The 22,840-nt window shown below is 36.0% G+C and overlaps 2 protein-coding genes across 4 annotated transcripts; one reads left to right on the top strand and one right to left on the bottom strand.

The window, feature by feature from the left end:
• Positions 1–7,581: 7,581 nt before the first annotated feature.
• LOC104237408 (uncharacterized) lies at positions 7,582–14,236 on the top strand. Of its 3 annotated transcripts, none has more exons than XM_009791561.2 (8): positions 7,582–7,666; positions 7,772–8,159; positions 9,114–9,349; positions 9,827–10,496; positions 10,734–11,082; positions 11,350–11,453; positions 12,088–12,282; positions 13,221–14,236. In XM_009791561.2, the coding sequence occupies exons 2-8, from the start codon at positions 7,974–7,976 to the stop codon at positions 13,923–13,925; spliced, it is 2,445 nt and encodes an 814-aa protein (XP_009789863.1). In that variant the 5' UTR covers positions 7,582–7,666; positions 7,772–7,973; the 3' UTR covers positions 13,926–14,236. The 3 variants fall into 3 exon arrangements, with proteins under 3 accessions (XP_009789863.1, XP_009789861.1, XP_009789864.1); XM_009791559.2 differs by having other exon boundaries at positions 10,734–11,097; XM_009791562.2 differs by lacking the exon at positions 7,582–7,666 and having other exon boundaries at positions 8,075–8,163; positions 10,734–11,097.
• A 680-nt stretch (positions 14,237–14,916) lies between these two features.
• LOC104237409 (small ribosomal subunit protein uS2-like) lies at positions 14,917–17,221 on the bottom strand. The gene is made up of 5 exons (XM_009791563.2): positions 16,989–17,221; positions 16,070–16,332; positions 15,790–15,987; positions 15,420–15,621; positions 14,917–15,173 (listed from the first exon to the last, which is right to left on the bottom strand). Exons 1-5 carry the CDS (start codon positions 17,125–17,127, stop codon positions 15,070–15,072), a joined length of 906 nt encoding a protein of 301 aa, XP_009789865.1. The 5' UTR covers positions 17,128–17,221; the 3' UTR covers positions 14,917–15,069.
• Between the last annotated feature and the right edge of the window lie 5,619 nt (positions 17,222–22,840).

Below are 22,840 nucleotides of genomic sequence, written 5' to 3'. Positions count from 1 at the left end.
TTGAGGTCTTATTTTATTTTTTCTTACCGATTGGATTCTAAAATCCCAATTCGAAACCCTAGACTAATCGGTGCAAGGTCAAGTCCTTAGGATTTTTGCGCTTTGTCAAATTAGTGACATGCATGACCATTTTACAGTATCATTATCACTATTCTTGGTTCAGAGGTCAATCGCAGAGACCTCTGGACATTGGGCCTTTATCTGGTGATTTTATTCTCAACGGAAAATCCTCCTCTCTCATGTAAAAGCTTCATCATTTCTCCCTCTGTCTTTTTATATTTTTCCCAATCTTGCGCACATCATCTACCACCCATCACTTTCCACTATCCTAGTTTGAATCTAAAACCCTAAGAAATTAAATGGCGCTATAAATAGAGCCTTGATTGCTCTCACCTAACAACACTTACAAGTACCAACCAGACCTATCTAGCTTACAGAAATCAAAATCTTATACGATTAGAAGCCTACTCTTTATTTTCTAATTAATTATATTCTCTCTTATTTCCGAGTTCTTTCACTGCTCAATAGCTTGAAACCTTGATCCTCACACGGCTAAGCTAAAATCCTGTTTGGTTTGTTGTTCAATAGGAGGTCGGTATATTTCCACTTTCTCTTTAATTGTTTCATTTAAAATCCTAAGCATATTATTGTTCTCTTGGTTAACTATTTAGTCTATCATGTTTGCTTAGCCTTTAATCATTTGTTTCTGTTCGTTATGATGACCTATGATAGATTGTTGTATCTGCTTAATGTTAACTAAGTAGCTGTGTAGTTTTAGTAACTCAGACTTTGCTGATTAACTTGCTGATTTTTACATTTGCATAAAACATCAGACGTTGCTCTAATATTCTGTTATAGACTTCATATCATATTCTGAGTCTTGTTTACATTTTTGAGCTCTATTAATATTACTGTAGCTCTTGTAATCAACATGTGGCATTGTGAATTTTGTTAATATTTTGTTACAACTCTTATGGTTTTTATGTTGCCTTTTGAGTTTGTCTCACTAAGTGCTCTGTTGTAATTTTGGTCATCAAGTTATATCCTAAGATTTGCTCTACTGAATGTTCTATTATAAGCCTTCATAACTCATCATATTATGGTCTCCTGAGTTTTGTCCCGCTGTAGTCTGTAGCATCCTTCTAAAGTCTTGTAATCTTACTTAGATTTTCTTTGTTCATCATTTCATATCTTTTAAGGTCTATTATGTCATACTTAGTGTTGTTATTACAGTTTCCATATTTAACATGCCATACTTTTTAGCCCTGTCATTCTGAATTTGGGATGTTGTTAGATGGTTTAACTAGGGTATGTATGAAATGCATAGGATGACCCTGCCTCACTAAGTTAAGATTTATGGAATGTGAGTATAAAAAATGCTTTCATGAATGTTAATGGATCCTTATTATGAGTGTTTTACACTCATATCTGATTGTCAGCTTGTAGACAACCCTACTGGGATGGTTTCTTCCTTGAACATCAGTAATGTCTATCATTATCAGTCTATTTCCTATGAACCAGACTATAGTTGTGCCCTGTTAATAGTCTGAATATGACTCCACCATGTTTAACCACTCCATTAATTATTTGTAGCTAATTTGAGTTTGTTAAGTGTGATATCTCCTTCTCCTTAACCCCCTCTCCCAATGATACTATCAACCATTATCCAATGTTTGGGACTTATTTGATCTTGTGAAGTCATAATCTCAAGTGAAGTTCTTGTATGTGTGGAAGTTTTGGAATGAACTTTGTTTGTCCTCCATGGCTTCACATTTTTTGAGTATTGTATTCAGATTATGTGTTTCCCTTTGTTGTTCTGGATTGAACCTGATGCAGACGAAAGTTTTACCGTTACTTGGTTAGATACGATAGCCTACTTGTGTCATTATATGAATCTGTGTTAATGATCTCAAGTGATTTAAGTGATGCCATTAGCCTAAGTACATGTTCTTCTGTGATCAATGTTAAAGTCTATATATCCTCAAGCTACATGTCTAAATTGTGTGCTATTTATCTATCATTAAATGTGACCCCAAGTGTTTGGTTCTTTAGCAACAACATTATGGAGTTCCAGCCTCTATGTATGTGTGGAACCTTGTCCTTTAGAATTGTTTAATGTGTGTTTCATTCACTTAGTATTGGAAATATGGTTATAAAAAGTGAAAATATTTTTGTGTCCTTATTCTGCAAGAGGAAGTATACTTTTGTGGTAGGGTGTATTATGGTACTTGGTTTACATTGGAATCATTGGCACTTAAACCTATGGGGAAAAATGAGTCGTTAGTGGTTAGGGTTATTTGGGAGCTGATCTTAGCTCTAGGTTGGGCTGCTCTCTCCAGCACAAGCATTGCCCTGGGCCTTGAGACCCTTGGGAACTTTAAAGTGTAGGGGGATTCAAAAGGGGCATCGACCTTGAGTGAAATTCTCTCCTTAGACCTTAATTCATTGACATTTGTTATTCTCTTTGGGTTTAGTATTTAATGACAACGAAAAGTTCTCAATGTAAATTATCTACCATATATAACTGCCATATTGGTATAAGTTCTCATAGTAGTTGAGCATTAATATTCTATTATATTTTGCTCCAATCATTTACCTATGTGTTTTCATGTATGGTTGATGTACAAAATAGGTATCTAATGACCTTCTCTTTCTTTTTTGGAACATGTACATTTGTTTGGATCTGTTGAGTTCTTGAGGAACTCAGGACCAAGGCCAGCATTGCTATATTTCTGGAAACTCGAAGTCAGATGTCACCGTCCCTATTATTGTTGGGCCTACCTCTTTGAGGCTCTAATACCAGAGTCCAATCCTCTCCTTTAACTCTTTTACTATTTACTGCTTCGTTGCCTTAGCCTTACTGCCTTGTCACATTTTGCTGTTGTTTTATCTCACATATATACAACAATTGTAAATTGGATTGAATACTTTACCTTATATCTTAAACCATATAAAACTTAGGCTAAGACTTAAATAACATAGGATTAAAAGAAGAATTAGTTAGTTATTAATCTCCCGTTCGCTAATTATAAGTTATTTATATCATTAAATTACTATGTTTTCGCTAACTTTTTTCTTAAGAATTTTGAAGCCCTCAAAGCTTAGTAAGAAACGGCAGCTCCGCTTTCAAAAAGAAAAAATTAGATTGAAACACAAGCTTTAGCTTCAAAAGGGAAATCAAGTCATTTCGAAAAAAGATGATGTCACCCAAAAAGATTTTCAAACAGCCCTTTTAAATGTTTAAAAGCCAAGGTATATCTTAGACTCACTTTCATATCATTTCGTTAGAGTCATATACACATCCATGCTTCTTAAAAGGCAAAACGTCTTCTAACTTAGTTCTTCTTTTCACATGTTTTCATATAAACATCATATATACTTTTACGCTCTTTTAATACATATATGCACTGACATCATTTTTTGTAAGACTCCTCTTTAAATCCATTTTTTGAAAACAACTTAGGAATTATGTATATGGTAAGCTTTAGAACACTATGCATAGTATAAATAATTGATTCCAAATCTAGTCTAAGTCCTATAAAGCTACCTCAGGTAGATTTTAAGGAGTGTCTAACACCTTCCCCTTAGAAGAACAAGAACCATTACCCATATCTCACTGAGTAGAAGACTAATAAAGGATATGACCTTAGTAGTTAAATAGGTACCCTATTATACCTTTAAATATTAGGTGGCGATTCTCATTCATCAACAACAAAGAAACTACAAGTTGAATCTTATTTTGACTAAGTGCAAAATTGGGTGCAACACTCATACCATAGGTTAGGATCCCTCTAACTGGGTTAAATCTCATCAGCCTCGGGAATCATGCTTTCTTAATGTTCCTCATCGCCGATACCAGTTCCACCATGCTGACATTGAAATTATATTCAGACAGTCTGGGGTAGGTGAAATCCTGGGAAACTAACTTCTCTTTATCCTGCAACGATCTATTATTCTGGCCACGGTTGGCTCTCTTATCGGTAGCGAACCTACCACAGACCGAAAACCTATACCACATCATTTAGCCCTTTCGTAGGCAAAAACTGACCTTTAGTATATCGTTGATCTGCGTCAAAATCATCCTTTAACTTTTCCTTATCCTTGATTTGTAGAGGTTGTGGACATCTGCCCATGTCATTGCCTGCAACTCGACAATACTTTCTTTCAATTTTCGGGAAGTGTCAGAGCTCCTCAGGTTCAACCCCTTAGTAAGTGCCTCAGCTACCCATTCATCTGGCACGGCCGGTAGCAACATCCTTTCCTTCTTAAATCTGGTCACAAACTCTCACAGCAGTTCAGACTCTTCTTACACAATTCTAAATATGTTGGTCTTTCGGGCATGCACCTTCCTAGACCCAGCATGGGCATTGATAAAAGAATCCGCGAGCATCTCGAAGGAATCTAATGAGTGCTCGGGTAAAAGTGAATACCACGCCAGGGGCCTCTTCGTGAGGGTCTCCCCGAATATCTTCAGTAAAACGGACTCAATCTCGTACGGAGCTAAGTTGTTCCCTTCCACCGTCATTGTATAGGTAGTGATGTGCTCCTGGGGATCCAAGGTCCCGTTGTATTTTGGCACGTATGTCATTTTGAACCGCTTCGGGATTAACTCTAGTGTCATGCTTGGTTCGAATGGCAGCTGGGTGTATTTCTTTGAGTTCGGTCCTTTCAACACCGACGGTGCACTCAAAATTTGATCCATTCGGGCATTTATTTCTGTCATAAACCGCATGAGTTCGATCTTAAAAGGATCATTTTCGTTATTGTTACCAGATCTATTGTTGTCCCCCTCCCCTGGCTTTGTCGAAACCGACCTTACCCCTAGGGGCGTTGTTGTCAACCCTTTGTGTTGTTTGGTTTGTAGGAGCACCGAGTGGAACTAGACCTCTTTCATCCACATTGTTGGTAGCACCCGACAATGATTGCCTCAACTCTGTCATGACTTGATCTTGTCGCGAGAGATGGACCATAATAGCCTTTTTTTTTCCTCAGGATTCTCACTATTTTTGCAACGTGCTCGTCTTCAACATCATTAGGGGTTGCCTCTCGAACATATCGTAGATATTGCGTTCCATGGACCGGCGTGGCTTCCCCCCCCCCCTCCGTTGTAGGTATTGCTGAACGAATCTTCGTGTTGAGGCGGATTTCCTTGGGCCTCAATGTGTGCGTGATGTTGACATCGTTATTTGCCCTTTTTGTACGATTTTTTGCTAAGAAACAAATAATTAAACATGTTAGTAATAGAGACAAGGATTAATTCAATTATGCAACTGTCTAAGCCCCACGGTGGGTGCCAAACTGTTTATCCGTAAAATGATACAATTGAATTTATACGTTGTTTATAGACAAGTGAATCAATTTGCTCCCAAAATGATAAATAAATTAAATAAAAATACAAGACTTAGCATTAAAATCGAGATATGGCAGCAAATAGCTTATTTCCGGGAGTAGAGCTTCTGAGGGCAATAATATAAATATCAATAGATAAGAAATAAAGTATTATTGAGCTCTTGAATAGTACACAGCATAAGCTTGTCAGAAAATTCCTCCCTTTTACAATGGCTGTTGAAGTCACTATTTATAGTTTCACCTAGGGAATAAGGTCCTAGGATCAAGCCCATCTTAAATGACAATTATGGGGGCAATTGAAGAATGTGTAACAGTAGACTATAAATGCCAAAATTCTCTATAACGGATTATGTATTTAATACTGTAGAATATTCTTCTCTAAATGCTATCAGGTGGAAGGCATTCGTTTGTCTTCATTAGCAATATTCCCTTCGGGGGTTTTCCGGTGCCAACTGAAGCTATTGTCCCATGTCTTGGTTTCCACCTGTCTCGCTTTCCGTCTGTCTCTGATTCCATATATCTCCCTATTATACGAGTATTTAATATGAACCGATTTTACCCTATACAATTATACTTCAGGTAATTTTAAGGATCAGAATTTACACATTTAAATTAATAAAAGATTAAACATATATAGACAACAAATAAAGGAAAAATGTCCAAATTTACCTCTCTACTTTCAAATATTGTCTATATCTAACTTCCGTTATACTATTCGGTCAAATTTACCCCTACTGTTATACTATCCAGCAAAATTTATCCATATCACCAGTTGGCCTTTTAAAATTACCCTCCAGTTTGTCAGGTCATTCAGAATCTCCCAAATTATTTTAGTTAAGTCACTTATTCTTCTTCTTGATCCACTATTTTTAAAATAGTTGGCATTTATTTGCTTTCTTAATTGAAAAAAAAAATAAGAGGAAAAAACATTAAAATAATATTGCGATTAGTTAACAAAGCATAATAAATTGAAAAATCTTAATTAGGTAGCTTGTCTAAATTTCAAATGTATTTACAACAACCCAACTTTAATGAATTCGTTGCACCAATGGTATTGAGACTTTGCAAGTATTAGTGATAGAAGTTGAAGTTCCTTAAAGACTTTGCATTGTCGAATTAAACTTTGCTTTAATCACATGCCTACGCATTGCGCATTCTTCAGTTAGTCGACCGAACTCTATACTAACCAAATAATTACAAAATATATTTAAATAAACATGTACATACATGATGAGCAGGCGCATATAATACACAACAAATATACCCAATGGATTCTGCAGTGTGTGTATATGGTTGAAAAATTATAAAAAATTAAATCAATTCCAAACCATTATCACAAGAAGAGAAGTGGGTGCAATATAGTTTAGTACCTTTAGCATTCACATCACTAGTAATTTCTGAAAATAGTGGATTAAGCAGAAGAAGAAGTGATTTAAATAAAAGGGATTTGAGAAATAAAAGGGCGCGGCTTATGATTACTGAGGACATGACCCTTGATAGGGAATTATGGAGGTCGAGCATTAAGGTTGTAGGTTAGGGGAGAGTGTGAATATTTCTACAGCACAATAGAGTGAGACTATCCAGTTATGAGTTAGACTAGGAATGTCATTGGTCGTCTATTGATGCAGGGCTTTACCTTCTAGTTGTACTATACCAGCCATCTATTTCGTATTTCGTATTTCGTATTCTGTATTTCATATTTCATATCTCTTATATATTGTTGTTATTTTTAATACGCATTTTTATGGTACTAATATATCATCTCCTATTGCTTTTTGAGCCGAGGGTCTCCTGGAAACAGCCTCTCTACCCTTCGGGGTAGGGGTAAGGTCTGCGTACATATTACCCTCCCCAGACCCCACTTGTGGGATTATACTGGGTCGTTGTTGTTGGATTTGAGAAATTTTGGGTTACCTAACAGACTGAGGGATGATTATTAAAAGTTTACTGATGGTAGGGGTAAATTTGGTCGGATAGTATAATGGTAGGGATAAATTTGGCTGAATAGTAAATAATATCTAAAAGTAAAGGGGTACATTTGGCCCCTCTCCCATAAACAAAAGGACCAAAACTGAAATAACATAATATTTCAGGGATCACAATACGTATTTTTTCCAAAGGAATAATATGATCCGGGGACCAAAATAGCAATTATTTTGTCCACAGCCAAGTGTCAGCTTTGCTTAGCAAGTTAACATTGAACGCTGACTCCTTTCTTTTTGGAAGCATAACAAAATAGTGTGTACTTTCGAATTACGATGATTGTTTTTTTTATAAGCATCGAATACCGCAACTCCGTTTCGCGTGCAAGTCCAAGGTTAGTCGATCTTACATACAGAATTACTTATATATTTTCTTCAATAAAATCATAAATATAAGCGTAACTTCCGCCAAATTTGTTAACGGTTGCTTCTAATTACAGCAAACCTTTAGCGCCCATTTCTCTCTCGCCCTGCATGAGGAATCGTGTCTCCAATAACTGCTTTGCCTCTCCTTTTTGGCTTTTCCCCCCTATAGAATTGGAGATTCGTCTGAAAAATGGGTTTGTACTGACATTGCAAAATTTGGTGAATTTCTTGTTCTTGTCGGGGGAGAATTTCAGACCAAGAAGGTGAGAAAAAAGGATGATGTTGCTGTTAACGGTGTTTGTTCTTGGAGGGGTAACGGTTCTTGCAGTGGAAGCTGTGGGAATTGTAATATTGATATGGTGTTTTATGAGAAGAGTTTCTCGTCGAGTAGGTAAAGGAAAACCAACTGAAGAGTCCTTGCCTTTTGCTGGGGATATTGATCCCTCTTTCTACAAGAAGCAGGCAGGTATCACTTTTTTTTTGCTTATTTTTTTTATGTTGTTGTTCTCCTAATCTTGGGTCGACATTTGACTATACGCGAAGTTTAAGATATAAAGAAAGAAATTTGAAACTTGTGGTCGAAAAATAGCTAAGACTTTTATAATTATTATGTGTAGAATAAAAAGTTTAAAGATGGATTATTCTCTTCATGTTGTTGTCTGAATTGAGTATTTGGATTATGAATGTAACGAGCAGTATAGGGCTTGAATTGAGGCTCCATTGAGTGGTCACTGGTCATAAAGGTTATTGAATAATTACTAGTCATTATCTCCATCAAAAAGAGTCTGCAGAGTTAAGCCAAGATCGAGGATTCATATAAATGATCCCAACTAGCTCAGGATTAAGGCGTGCTAGTTCGTCTAAAGAACCTAACTTGCAACACAGAAACTGCATATCTTTGGCTCACAATACTTAATTTTTTGAAAATTTTCATTTCTAGGCTTTCTGGTGGAGACCATCTCAATGTTGTACTAGTAATACTTTAAAGTAAAAATTGTGCTTCTCAAAGAGTATTCCAAATATAATCTCGTAAACAGTACAGGTACAGACCATTCTATACACAGCAGGAAGTTCTAAGAATGCCCTCCTGGCAATATAACAGATTCCAACTAGAGTGCAGCACTCTAATCATCCACTACATTAGAAAACAATGAAAAAATCATCGTATAGTTACTACCAAATGAACGTTACACAATTAGTGAAAGGATTAGTATTTAATCAGCAATGATTTGCAGTTAGAATTTATAATTCTGTGCAGATATTTGTCTGGGCACATGTCTGGTCCAAATGCTCATGTTCATTAATATTTTATCATACAGATTGAGTTTTCTTTTCCTATTCAAGCACCATTCCCTCTTTCCTCAATGGACTTGATCAGTTTAACTTATAGTATATTATGAATTTTCTGTCTCCTAGGGGATAGTATGGGTTCTAGAATCTGAAAAAATCCCAAAAGTTTCCAATGGGGACAAAGCTACAAAGCAGCAAAAGGCCCAGAAAGAGATGTTAGAGGTAATACCGGCTCGGAAATTTGGTAAAATCAAGGATCACTCTCTCATTCTAACGGATTCAGATGGTTCCCGTACTGAAATTCCACTCAAAGGTTGCATGGTTTCCGCTGTTTCTGCTTCAAGCTTGTCCTCTAGAAAATGGTAAGTTGGAACATGATTGGCTTTACCATTTTGATTGTGTGTTGTTATGCTAGGCTATGTTGCACGACTCTCCAAAGTGATGCTGCACCCGTGTCGGATCCTCCAAAAATACACTATTTTTGGAGGATCCGACACGCACCCGGTAACATTTTTGGAGAGTCCGAGCAACATAGATGCTAGGTACTTGTGAGTTACTCACCTCGAAGGCTGAAATATCTACAGAGTACTCCTTTGTTCTAGCAATTTTATGAACTCCATTTCAAAATCAAGCAATTTTATCTCAGAATTCCAAGATGTAATCAATATTTTGAACAGGTTTTAAATTCATTAAAAAGGTAGTTTAGGAAAACTTTTTACTTAGAAAATTATCGTGTATATCTTGTAAAAAAAATTTGCCACGCATTAAGTAAAATGCTTCTTTAATTATTTATAGGAAAGGATAAACAACCATAGCTTAGTGCTTCAATTTTGTTACAGGGCAAAAAAATACCCTATTAAAATTGAGAACGGAGCATCTGCTATATATAAAGGAAGTGGTATATTTTACATTTACCTTGAGACGTCTTGGGAGAAGGAATCATGGTGCAAAGCCCTTCGTCTTGCTTCTTGCGAGGATGAAGAAAAACTAAAGTGGTTGGCGAGGTTAAACTTAGAGTTCCGGAATTATCTGACAAGACTAAATGCAGGATATCCTTCATTTATGAAACCATCTTCTAGTTTTGGTGCTGAATTAGTTGATAAATCGAGCAAGCCTGATAGTTCCTCGTCAAAAGTTCGTCAATTTCTGAAAAAAATTGCCAAAAAAACTACCAAGAATGCTCCTGAAAATAAGGCAAGCTGCAGTTCAAAATCAGGTTATGACGAACGTAAGATGAGTGAGAAAACTCATTTGTTCCAAGATCTTGACTTGGCCAGTGGTGTTATGAAGGTTGCTTCAACAAGAAAGCCTCTTGATTTTTGCAATGAGGATGTTACAGCGCCTTCGTCCATTGTATCCTCTACTTGCTCTGTCATTTCTGATGCAGACTCTGATGACAGGGTTTTTTGTGATGAAGGATCCCTTTGTTGGAATTTGTTAATATCACGGTTGTTCTTTGATGCTAAAAGAAATGAGCAGATGAAAAGTTCTTTGCAAGAACGGATTCAGGTTTGTGATATCCTTCTTTTACTTCATTGTGAGATGTAAAGTAACTTATTCGCTGTCATACTAAAAAAACCTTTTTAAGTTGATTAAGGTAGAGATTGACTTGTTTACTTAAGTTGTTTAATGCATTTTACTTTGAAGCTTCATGTGTATATTTTAATGCGATAATGTTTACGATCACTTGAAGAGAACTTTGCTTTGTCTAAATAAGCTATAACTCAGTGTGGTCTTTATTTGTAGAGAACGCTCTCCAATATCCGTAGCCCCAGTTACATAGGTGAAGTAACCTGCGCAGCTGTTGATGTTGGTAACCTCCCTCCCTATATACATGCAATGAGGGTTCTTCCCTCAGACATGAACGAGGTCTGGGCTTTTGAAATTGATGTTCAGTACTCTGGTGGTGCAATATTGGATCTTGAGACAAGGCTTGAAGTTCAGGACCTTGATTTACATGAAGGGGACGATGCAAGTGTAGATTCTAGTGCTGTTGATGATGTCAAATCACACTTGTTAGAAGGTTTTGAGGACTTTGATGAACAATTTATGCACTCGGACGACCACGTGGATAAGATGGACCAAAGAGATAGAGGTGATACACCAGCACGTATGTAGCAAAACCTCTTTATACGCGGTGCATTAAGTTCCCGCTATACGCGGAGTCGGGGGAAGGGCCGGACCACAAGGGTCTATTGTACGCAGCCTTACCTTGCATTCTACAAGAGGCTGTTTCCACGGCTCGAACCCATGACCTCCTGGTCACATGGCAGCAACTTTACCAGTTACGCCAAGGCTCCCCTTCCCTATTGGGAAAATAATTATGTTTTAATCAGTTAGTAATCTGAAGTACATCAATCAGGTGTTTCAAACGCGAGTAGAAGCTCTAATGGCATACCTAGTGGCTCACCTCCTGGATCAAAGTGGAAATCAATTTTACATTCTGTGGCCAAGCAGGTTTCACAGGTTGGTTACAATATTTTGCTTATCTCTAGCAATTCAACCTTGCTTTTCCCTGAAATTGACTTCCTAGCTCTGCTCTGTTTAAATATCTATCTCATTGGTAGATGCCAATAGCTGAAGCAGACTAGAGTATTACGATACTTCTGAACCAATTGCATAATTCTCTGAATAGTGCTCAAGAGGTAATGCACATGAGAAGTAAATTGGTGCTTTTCTCTTAATATATTTGGGTGAAAACGTTAGTTCTCCATTGTTAGGGTATAGCAATATAACTATTTTGTGCTTCTTGAGCTTTTGCACATATTTTCTATAATAATGGCCTCCTTATTTTGCTACTGAAAAAAGGAACTAAAACTCATCATGTCATTCAGTTGGCTTTGATCTTCTCTTTGTTAGTTGATGAGAATAGAACACGGCAGTTAAAATGAGGACGCAAGGTGGGAAATAAAATGTGGTGAAATGGATCACAAATGAAAATGGGATCGACTCATTGTACAATCATGAGACTTGTGCTTCGCTGATGTTTCCCTATTGCAGTAGTGAATGGAAAGTCTTATCTTATATGTCTTCTGTTCATCTGCTGTTTCAAGTGGAAGAAACTTGTCGATTTCTAACCAATTGTATTTTCAACATTCAGGTTCCACTCTCTCTGGGGATTAGGGTTGCATCTCTACGAGGAACATTGAGGTTGTATGTAAAGCCACCACCTTCAGATCAGATATGGTTTGGATTCACATCGATGCCAGATATTGACATCCATTTGAACTCTTCTGTTGGGGATCGTAAGATATCAAGTGGACACCTTTCTTTGTTCCTAATCAGTCGAATTAAGGTTAGTTCGAATGCTAATCTGTTCTATTATTTGAATGTCATTCATCAAGTAAATTGAGGTTGCCAGTCAGCTACACAAGCTTGTGACTGCTGTGAATGCCAAAGGCACAATATACGTAAAAATGGGCTGAAATTTAGGAGACAATTGTTCATTCACCACTCCCGACCAAAAATCTCATACAAGAGAGTGATATTCCCCATCTTTTATTCTTCTCCTATTTCTTTCAACTTAAAGCACCATAACAGCTGTTTGGCTATAACTGGCACAATCGAAATATCCACCTCAAAAGATCTACAAGTTGATAATTGTCTAGGTAAAAATTTAAATTGGTCTCAGATAGATAATTACAGTTTTACACTACTGCATTTCTTCTCTATATTGTCGTGATTTGCATGTTTGCTTGGAGCTGAGGGTCTACTGGAAACGGCCTCTATACCTGCACAAGATAGGGGTAAGGCTGCATACAGCCGTACACACTACCCTCCCCACACCCCAACTTGTGGAATTATACTAGGTTTGTTATTGTTGTCGTTCAGAGAACTACAAGTTACTTCGAGTTACGGAAAGCATAGGAGAGTAATCCAATTACTTTATTTTAGCTAGGAGAGAGGATGATGGCACTTTATATGCACCAATAGAGTGTGCAGCCTGCAGGTAGAATACACCAAGTGTGGTTAACCATTCTTTTATTTTTAGTTCCTTTTACTTTTACCTTTCTGTAGCACCTATGATTTCAAATGACTGGAAATTTTTGCACCATGTTGACTACTATAGAAAAACCAACTTAATGGAGGAATCAATTCCCAGATTCTACACCAATGGACATGTCAGCAATGTTTCCATATATATTGTTCTTTTTTCATAAATTTGGATATACTCTGAAAACATTGGTGAAATTTTCTTTGAGGTTGAGCTGGTGCTTTTTACAACTGATGCAGGCTGCTATCCGTGAAACTGTCGTACTTCCACACTGTGAGAATGTATGCATCCCTTGGATGATAGCAGAAAAGGATGACTGGGTTCCCGTAAAAGATGCTCCATATATATGGATTAATAACAAATCTGCAGGTAATGCCAACAAACCAGAAGCGCGGATCTCCCATCCTGGGGACACAACACAAGTAGCTGAAGCAGATAGGAGAAGTGATGCTGAAAGAGGACTTAACGGAGGTGGATGGGCTAGTAAAAAAAGCAAGTCACTGGATCCCCACATATTCTGTTCAGTTCCTAGGGGTAAGCCTAGTTTCAATAGCAGAAGCCTCACTAGCAGTCCAGAAAGAAAGCACGTAAATCCCAAAAAACTTCACGGAGATGCACAACAAGGCAGGTTGTCCGATCCACAGTCATATTTATCAGTTCATAAGAGCCAATCTTCATCAGATTTTCATGTCCCCTTGCTGAAGCACGATGAAGAACAGAGAGAGACTCATCGCATGAGCTCAGAGAGCATGTCACCTTCTCATCTAGAAGAACACAATCATTTTACAGAAGATGATATGAAACCAAAAAGAACAGGGACAAGGGCTAGGATGCATGGTTTGCGGAAAAAAATGGGGGAAAAACTTGAAGAGAAGAAGCGTCACATAGAAGAGAAGGGGAGACACTTAGTGGAAAGGATGAGAAGCCACAAGGAATATTCCTAAATTTGCAGTTTCCTCAGCTCAGTTTGATTGCACAAGGGAAAACATAGGTCTGTGTTTTTAAAGGGCTATTTTGTTAGGCTATACACAAAGTTTCAGTTGCACCAATTCAAGAGCTCATGACCATGTGAAACAGCTTGAGGAAAGTAAGGTTCCATAGTCAAGGGCCCTGATCCTGTTGGACAAAGTTCTCATTTCAGTTGTAAAACTAAAAGTAAAATCCCAATAGGAACCCATTTCAACCACAGAGTCACATACAAGTTTACTTGCTTTAAACTCTTGATCAGAAAAATGCTAATGATTCCGGCTGTCCACATTTGCTGTTAGTCGATACAAGGAGGTCGTCAAAGAAGCACGTAACAATGGAAAAGCAAGATTATCATTTTCTTTTTGTTTAGCAATAAGCGTAGCACTTCCATGTTGCACGTTCATAAATATTGAGTTTTCGGTATCGCATATGCTAATTGCTAAGGTAATAAATGGCTCGTGCCAAAGTAGAGAATTGCAAAACCAACCAAAGAACTGAAACAGGATGATCTGAAAAAATTAGGAGAATACGACTATACATAATGCAAAGAGGCGCCATTTTTTTAACTTCATTCAAAAAGATAAAACCTGGAAAAGGTTAAAACTGGAAATAATCAACACTATCCTTGCGAATTATATTAACTTTTGCTAACTACATAACAATCAAAAAGCTTTTAAGTGAAAGAAAACAAAAACGGCTTTAAGCAAACCGCTATGGCAATTTAGATTTAGGGAACTTCTTACCCTCTTCGCATATGACAAAAATGAAAATTATAGCTGAGATATACTTCTCGCCAGCTAACAAACTCAATACCAAACCATCACACCGTTTTACTGCATCAATACAGTTCTAACTCACTCAAACTAGTTGTCGAGTAATTCACATTGCAGAACCGATTGGTAGAACTTTTGCCCACCCCTACGATTATCCAAAAGCTTGATCACAAAAAAAGGTTCTCAAGAAACGTTAACTGGAAAGACATGCTACAAATGATTAAAAATAATTTAGTACATCACCAAATCCAAAATTTTATAACTTGCATTGTGAACAAAACCGTCTGTCATAGAAACTCACATTATCTAATCTTAATCAAAAAGAACTTTCTAAAGGAAGCAGGTCTCATTCCCAGCCAGTAGGAGCTGGAGCAGGGATCACTTCTGCTCCAGGAACTTGAGCAACTTGAGCAGGAGGAGCAGCTGCAGCGTCCCAACCTCCCTCTACCGCTGAAAAACATGACAATATGGAGTTATAATAGAAGAAAAAGTACATAAAATCAGCAGATACTGGCATAAGAGATCTCAAACTAAGAGAATCTCAGAAACTCAGACATCAATCAGATTCCCATAAAAAGCAGACAAATTAAAACATTGGAAAACAAAAAGTAAGATAAAGAATACAAAGCCACGTCTTCCCAAAGCACCTGTGACCAATAGATTTAAAAAACTAATACCACAAAACATGACACTAACCTCCATCTCCAGACCAGCCACTAGCAACTGCAGGAACAGCAGGTGCGCCATCTGCAGCCCATTGAGCATCAGGGATTTGGTTGCTAGACCAATCACCACCAAGGGCAGCACCACCGTACTCTGCATAATCTGCAATGGCAGGTGCTTCCTCTTCTTGCTGCTCCTTTGCCTCTTCAGGCTCTCTGTAGAAGAAGAGATCCACCTACAGCAGAAAGAAATTAAATATGAGAAAAATAGATGTTTAACCACAACAAAATACAAAAATAATGCAAATGGAACTTGAATTTTAACTTCAGAAGAGCAATTAAAACCAGTACACTAGCTAGGAATTTTTGATGAGAGAATAGAAGTGCTTCCAGTTAGTCCTTACCATGACATCCCACTTGTGTCCCTGAGGAATGCTACCGCGCATCTGCAGTACCATCCTTCCTAAGAGCCAGAAAAGAACACCGATACTGTGCTTCCCTTTGTTATTGGCAGGGATACCAATGTCAACATAGCGCATCGGTGAATCAGTGTCACAGAAAGCAATAGTAGGGATGTTCCCAAGTGCAGCTTCCTTGATAGGCTGCAAGCAAAGGACTCAAGCTTGTTATAAATAGTCAACACGCCAAAAGGAAACAAGTGATGTTACAGAAATTAATATCAACCTGGTGATCAGTTCTTGGGTCAGTGAGAATGAGGAGTCGGGGCTCACTGTATGAAGTCTGAAGCTGGTTGGTAAAAGTACCGGGAGTGTGACGGCCAGCAATGGCATTTGCGCCAGTGTATTGAGCAAACTTCAAGACAGCTCTCTGGCCATAGGGCCTGGCTGATTGCACAATTATGTCCTTTGGATTCTCAATAGCAACAATAACCCTCGCAGCCATTTGCAGCTTCTCCCATGTCTTTCCAAGGTTAATAATGTAGATACCTAAGAAATAAAGATCAGTCAAAGATATATAGAGAGATTGATAAACAAAGTGAATAAATCACTTTGCTAATACCATGATTATGAAGTCTAATTAATCTTTTAATCTTAATAAATGAATAAACAGATATTAGTATCGCAAGTGATCTAAGATAGCATTACAAAATAATTTCATTCTGTGTCATTTAATCACGCAAGCTATCTTTCTAGAAATGAAAATCATCATAGTATAGTCCATAAACAAAAATAAATATAAATAATAAGCAGATTGCAACGCCCATTGATGGCCAGAATGTGCTAGTACTCTAAGGTCAAAGTATTCGTTTTCCGAGCATAACTAAGAAAAACCATATCGCTTACTATCAAGCCGAATATTTTTTACTTCATTCAGGCATAGGTACTAGTTTCCTCCAGGTATATGGATCTAATATTTTTCTTCAAACCGCTAAATAAGTACTATTATCCTAATTCACAAATGTAGCAGCTTAACCAAGTGTATCTCAATAACCAAATCCTCTGATACACCAAAAAAATATTGGAGAATTATACCTTATGCAAACACCAACTGTTTAGATATAGATAAAAGGTAGCGATTAAACCTCGTTGATCTAGATAGACTGAAAAAGAGAATATTATATAACGGAGGTAAAGAGTATTACCGTCGTTGCGGCGCTTGAAGACGTAACGCTCCATTTGGAAGTCGCAGTTCTTAGTGCCGAGGTGGACTTCAGCAGCCAACATCATCTGTATGTCAGCCTCCTTCGTCGTCAGTGTTCTTACTTCATGTGTAGCCGCCATTGTTACTGCTTGCTCTCTTCTCTCCCTTTGCTTTTTCCTCTGCTTCTAGGGTTTCACTACGGCAATAGAGAGACTCGTCTGAGAACGTAGTGACGTTAAAAAGGCTCTTTGTTTGGGCTTGGCTTTCAGGCTTTCCCGATGGGCCTGGGCTTTGCTGCCTTCTGTACCCTGGTTATTCGACTCTCACTGGTAATTGCTTGTTTTTTTTTTTTAAGAAAGAATTAACTTAAGGGTCTATTTGGAAAGCCACTAGGTAATTAGAATGATGTAATTACCAAGATAGTAATTGCATAACTTAGTAATTACAGTATTATAATTACGATGATCTTTTTGTTTCCAATAATATAATTACAAATGTACTGTTTGATTGCACTAGTGCAAGTACACAATTAGATTAAATTTTAAATGAAATAATTATCAAAACTAAAATTTTAATATAATAAATATATACCTATAAATAATTTCTTATAATTCCAAATGATATTAGATTTGCTATTTAAGAAGCATATTTTTTTCTTGAATATACAATAATTAGTAATCATATATTATACTACTAATATTGTAAAAGTAATTGATATCTATATATTTCAAATTAATAATATTTAGCTTAATTAGTTATAAAAACTAAAACATACATTTTTTAAGAACGACATAGAATATACATTTGATAAAATAAATCATATTTATAAATATAATGTCATAACATTATTCAAATATTTGACAAAACTAATCTATCAATTATAACTAAAAAAATAAATAACATGCAATGTGAAATAACAAGCCAACACTACTAAAATAAGTAAATTAGAATCATAAATTTAACACAATTTTAAAATTAAAAAAAATAGTTTAACATATAATTCCAACATAATAAAAATAAGTTCCAATACAACTTAAGATTAGGCAATATAATAAGTTTATAACCTCATTCAACAACGAAAGTCTACTTTAATGACATCAGTCATTGTATGTCAAGTTTGTTAATGACTCATTATTTCTAACATTAGAAGGTATAGTTTCAAAAACTAGAATAATAACGTAGTTACACTAAATGAAGAAAATAAAATAAATAAGAAATAAATACACGAGTAATTACATGGAATCACAAGAAGTAAAGGTAGAGAAATAAAAGATAAATAATATACAAAGAAAAATGTATTTTAAAATTAAAAACTAAAAAAAAAATTAAAGTAATGGAGAGAAAAATTTTATAAAGAAAATAAATTAAAATACAGACAAAATATAAATAAATGAAAAAGTAATCTTGTAATTACACAATGTAATTACCATCAATTCTCATCTCCCCCATGAGAATTGGAGAGTGTAATTACACATCTCCAATTACACCAAATTCTATGCTGACCAAATAATTACTTGAATAGACAAACATGCCAAAGTGTGTAATTACACCCAAATCCAATTCCTAGTAGCTTTCCAAACAAGCCCTAAATAGCTATTCACGCAATCATTTAAATTAAAAATATTAAGTGTTTATAATAATATATAATTAGTGTATAACCTATTAAAAAATTAGAAGATGAAAGGACTTTCTAGTTAGACGCGTGAAATTGGCTAAGCATTTTATTAAAACAAATATAGACCTAAATGGATGGTTTTCCTAAATAGATGGTTTTGTGTCTATTATCTGTTATTCCTCTTGAGTTGAAACCTAAATTCCATAAATTCTAGCAATTAAAGAAATACTTTGGAACTCATAAGGGATTTACTTGTCTATATATTATTTCGTTCGATCTTTTAGGTCTTGGCTTCACCTTGATGGTGGCCACCACACCCTTAAAGTCTATAGATAGACTTTTGGAATCCTGACGTATTTGCTTACCTGAACATAATTTTTTTTTATGAAAAGAAGAAATATGGTTCATTTCACAAAATAAAAAACCTTTTTTACAAGGTACAAATAAAAAATTGCCAATTATTTATGTAAAAATATCCTGGGACCCATTGGCAACTTTTCAGCCATGCCTTTAAAAAATAGCTATTGTCCTGGAGTTTAAAAACTTTACAACTGAAATCCCAGAATAATATCATGGAGTTTCGCTGGTGAAGTTTGAAACTCCAGAATAGTGGTTATTTTTTACTTAAAGGGGTTGAAAGGTAACTAGTTGTAAATGACAATTTAGGAGCACTAAATCACGAACTCTATTTCATAGAGGTTTTCCTAATAAAATAACACATTACTCAGTGGATAATAAGTAACAATTCGAATCCTATAATCACGAGCTTTATTCCTTACGTCTCTGTTGTCACGACTCGGATTTTCACTCTTGGGAGTCGTGATGGCGCCTACTAATGTGAGCTAGGCAAGTCAATCCTTAACGACTTACTTCATTAACAATTACTTCTTTTAACAATTATCAATGATAACATGAAAGCAACGGAATTAAATAATTATGCGGAAGACTTAAATTAAAGAAGACGAAACAATAATGCGAGAATCAACATATGCCTCTACCCAAGAGCTGGTGTCACATTACTCACGAACTTCTAAAAGTACTAAATACAATCGTTTGAAAGAAAATATAAACTGTTTGTCTCGAGTACATGAGATAACAGACTGAAATAAAAGATAGAGGAGACGTCGGGCCTGCAGACGCTTGCAAGGCTACCTCGGTATCTCACTGGACTGAAGGCTGGCTCCCGCGCTACTGCTGCTGTCCAAGATCTGGATCTGTGCAAAAGAGCACAGAGTGTAGCATCAGCACAACCGACCCCATGTGCTGGTAAGTGTCTAGCCTAACCCCGGCGAGGTAGTGATGAGGCTAGGACTAGACTCCAGATAAACCTCTGCAGTTATACGATATATGGCGGAAAAGTAAACAAGTAATAAGCAGTTAAAGTTGGGGAAGGGAAACATGCTTCGGGGATAACAGTTAAAAGAAAATAACAGGGAATAATAAGGAAGCTAGCAATATAACTTCTATCACAAATGAAGAAAATAATGGCAACTTTCACTTTCAGTTTCCTCTTGTTCCAGGCGTGCAACCCGATCTCATTCCTCATATCTCGTGGTAGGCGTACTACCCGCTCCCATTTCATCATTTCTCGTGGTAGGCGTACCACCCGCTCCCATTTCATTATCTCTTGTGGTAGGTGTCACACCTCTTTTTTACACAACATCCCGGAGGAGGGCATATGTAAAGAGAGTTTTTCCAATCAAAGGACAACCGAAACAGGATTCTTTATTAATTTCAGAGTCGCCACTTGGGAATTTTATGGCGTCCCAAGTCACCGGTTTTATCCGTTTAACATTCTGCGAACCAGAAATCTGAGTAAGGAATTCTATTAATCCGGGAGAAGGTGTTAGACATTCCCGAATTTCTTGGTTCTAGCACGGTCGCTTAACAATCTATACTTGGCCTAATTATCTTGATTTACTAAATATATTTTTTGAATTTTATTGCATAATTTTAAATTTATTACCGCTTTTAGTTAGACTGTTTATAATTATAGAACTGTCTTGAAACGAATCACGCGTATGTATATTCGTTTTTTATATATAAAGAATCGTGTCACGCGTACGTATACACAATGAGGTTAATAACATATTTTTATTTTATATTTTTTTAAAAAAAATGAATTTTGGCCGAAGTTGTGCGTGATTAAAACAAAACTACGAACATTCGTCACTCTTGTATGATTAAATATTGAGTTGCGCACCTCGGACTACAGGAGATTTGATAACCTCCGAAAACCCCCTTTTTATTAAGAAGATTTGCTCGAAGTTGCGCGAACGCATACTCCGAATTGTCTTTAGAAATGTAATCATGTCACGCGAACGTGTCCACAATTACACAATAATATTCTTAATGGCAACATAAATTTTTCTACAAATATTTATTATGTCCGTCTATATTAAATATGAAAGCCATGGGAAATTTCTGAACGGAGTGCCTCTAGATTTACAGAGAATCAAGATTTATTAGGTGTTGACCACATGTTATATGGTTTAAATGTGTGAATTATACGCCTCAAAACTATTCAAATTAGAAGATTTAATGAGATAAAGAAAAAAAAAATAATGTGCAACTAAAATTACAATTTTATCGTGAATACAATATCCGTAATTCGTTTATGCGCTTTAGTGCTTGACAATTATATGCACAAGTTATTTATTATCTTACTAGGCTTAGGACTAAGTGTGTGTGTTAAAAAAAAACTTGCCAAGTGAATTACTTGTAAAACTAGGAAGAAATTAGTTGATAAGCATACCAATTGTTTCAAAGAATTTCCATTATTCTACTCGGAGCAAATTCTACTTTGTATATTTTTTACTTAAAATACCGCAATCAGTACTCATAAATCCAATCTTCTTCTACACAACTTGTTTTTAGTCCAAAGTTCTAATTATTCTGTTAATTTGCTTACGATGATTGAGTTTGGGACAGATAAAATCAAACCAATTTTTATCTCGGCTTATGCAAGCTATTTACAAATACTAAATCTATACTTTGTAATAATATTGACATTATTTTTATATACTATTTTTTATAAGAAAATGAGCTAATCGCATTCCTAAAATAAATGGGTCATTTACTGTTAAGAAAGGAAACTAATTTACAAATTGAAATAAATTGACACTACATATACCGCAAATACACATCTGAACCTTTCGGAATATTCCAATATCTTAATCGTAATGGATTATATCAATTCACCCCTCACTTATGGTTATCCCCATGGCTGTTATCATACCATATTACATATAAACAAGAATACTTATATCAACTAGAATTAAACAAAATCAGGCTTGGCGAAATTTACTAGTGTGGTTCCTTGATATTTCCGTGTTACCAAGCGCTTAGTTAACAAGGTCTAAATACGAAATTTAATTAATAGTCAACTTTCTACCAAGTCCCCCGTCTCGACAATTCGAAGATAACTATAACTAATGAGATTTAGAAATAAATAGAATTATTGCAAGGCTCATACTAATTTCAAAAGAGGCTGATTGACTAATAGCTCCCATGTCAAGCATAAGATATATTAGCTAACTAAAAAAAACTGAAACTTAACAAATGAATTTAAATGGATAGAAGACATATTTGAAATTCCAGATTTCATTTCTCTGCAATATTGAAACTTTGCAATAACATGAGTCTAAATATATACTTGGAAATGAGGGTAAAAGAGGTAATATTCAGCAGTAGCAGCAACAAAACCCAACAGCAGAAAAATAGGAAGATCAACGAAATTAACAGCAGCACATACACAACAATACAACAGATTGAACAGCCCACAAAAATCCGTAAAAACCAGACAAAACAATAACAGGAATCTCAGGAAATTCCAGATTCAAACCAAACAATATCACCAAACAAACCCGGACAGATGCGAGAAAACAATATTTTAGATTTTTTAAACTAAGGAAATGTAACCTGAAACTCTTAATCTCGAAAATCAGCCTTAACACTCTAACTTCTAATGTAAAGTTCTATTTTTTTTTTTACTTTTCTGTTCTTAAAATCAGTCTGCTTTCTTTCTCTTTTTCTCTCTCTGTTTTTCTTTTTCCTTTTTTCTTAAAATCCAGTCCCTTCTTTTCTCTCTAATCTCCCCTTCAGAATCTGTTCCTAACACCCCCTTTTATACAAATTGTTCCCCCCTCCTCCAGCCTACTGCCTGGACCCTTTTTCCCTTTTTAAAATCAGAAATTTCCCACTTCTCTGATTTTTTCACTTTTAGTTCCACTAAGAAA

This window comes from Nicotiana sylvestris, chromosome 3 (genome assembly GCF_000393655.2).
Source record: "Nicotiana sylvestris chromosome 3, ASM39365v2, whole genome shotgun sequence".
In the NCBI taxonomy this organism is placed as follows: Eukaryota; Viridiplantae; Streptophyta; class Magnoliopsida; order Solanales; family Solanaceae; genus Nicotiana; species Nicotiana sylvestris.
The sequence above is the reverse complement of the archived record's forward strand: the minus strand, read 5'-3'. Positions and strand labels throughout refer to the sequence as shown.

What these genes read in the sequence shown, in the direction of transcription:
- LOC104237408 (XM_009791559.2), top strand. Translation starts at nt 7,974, where the DNA reads ATGATGTTGCTGTTAACGGTGTTTGTTCTTGGAGGGGTAACGGTTCTT. An exon ending in AGCTTGTCCTCTAGAAAATG is followed by an intron (nt 9,350 to 9,826) that starts GTAAGTTGGAAC and finishes ATTTTGTTACAG; the next exon opens with GGCAAAAAAATACCCTATTA. An exon ending in TAGAGGTGATACACCAGCAC is followed by an intron (nt 11,098 to 11,349) that starts GTATGTAGCAAA and finishes TACATCAATCAG; the next exon opens with GTGTTTCAAACGCGAGTAGA.
- LOC104237409 (XM_009791563.2), bottom strand. Translation starts at nt 17,127, where the DNA reads ATGGCGGCTACACATGAAGTAAGAACACTGACGACGAAGGAGGCTGAC. An exon ending in ACCCAAGAACTGATCACCAG is followed by an intron (nt 15,988 to 16,069) that starts GTTGATATTAAT and finishes CTTTGCTTGCAG; the next exon opens with CCTATCAAGGAAGCTGCACT. An exon ending in TGGCTGGTCTGGAGATGGAG is followed by an intron (nt 15,174 to 15,419) that starts GTTAGTGTCATG and finishes CATGTTTTTCAG; the next exon opens with CGGTAGAGGGAGGTTGGGAC.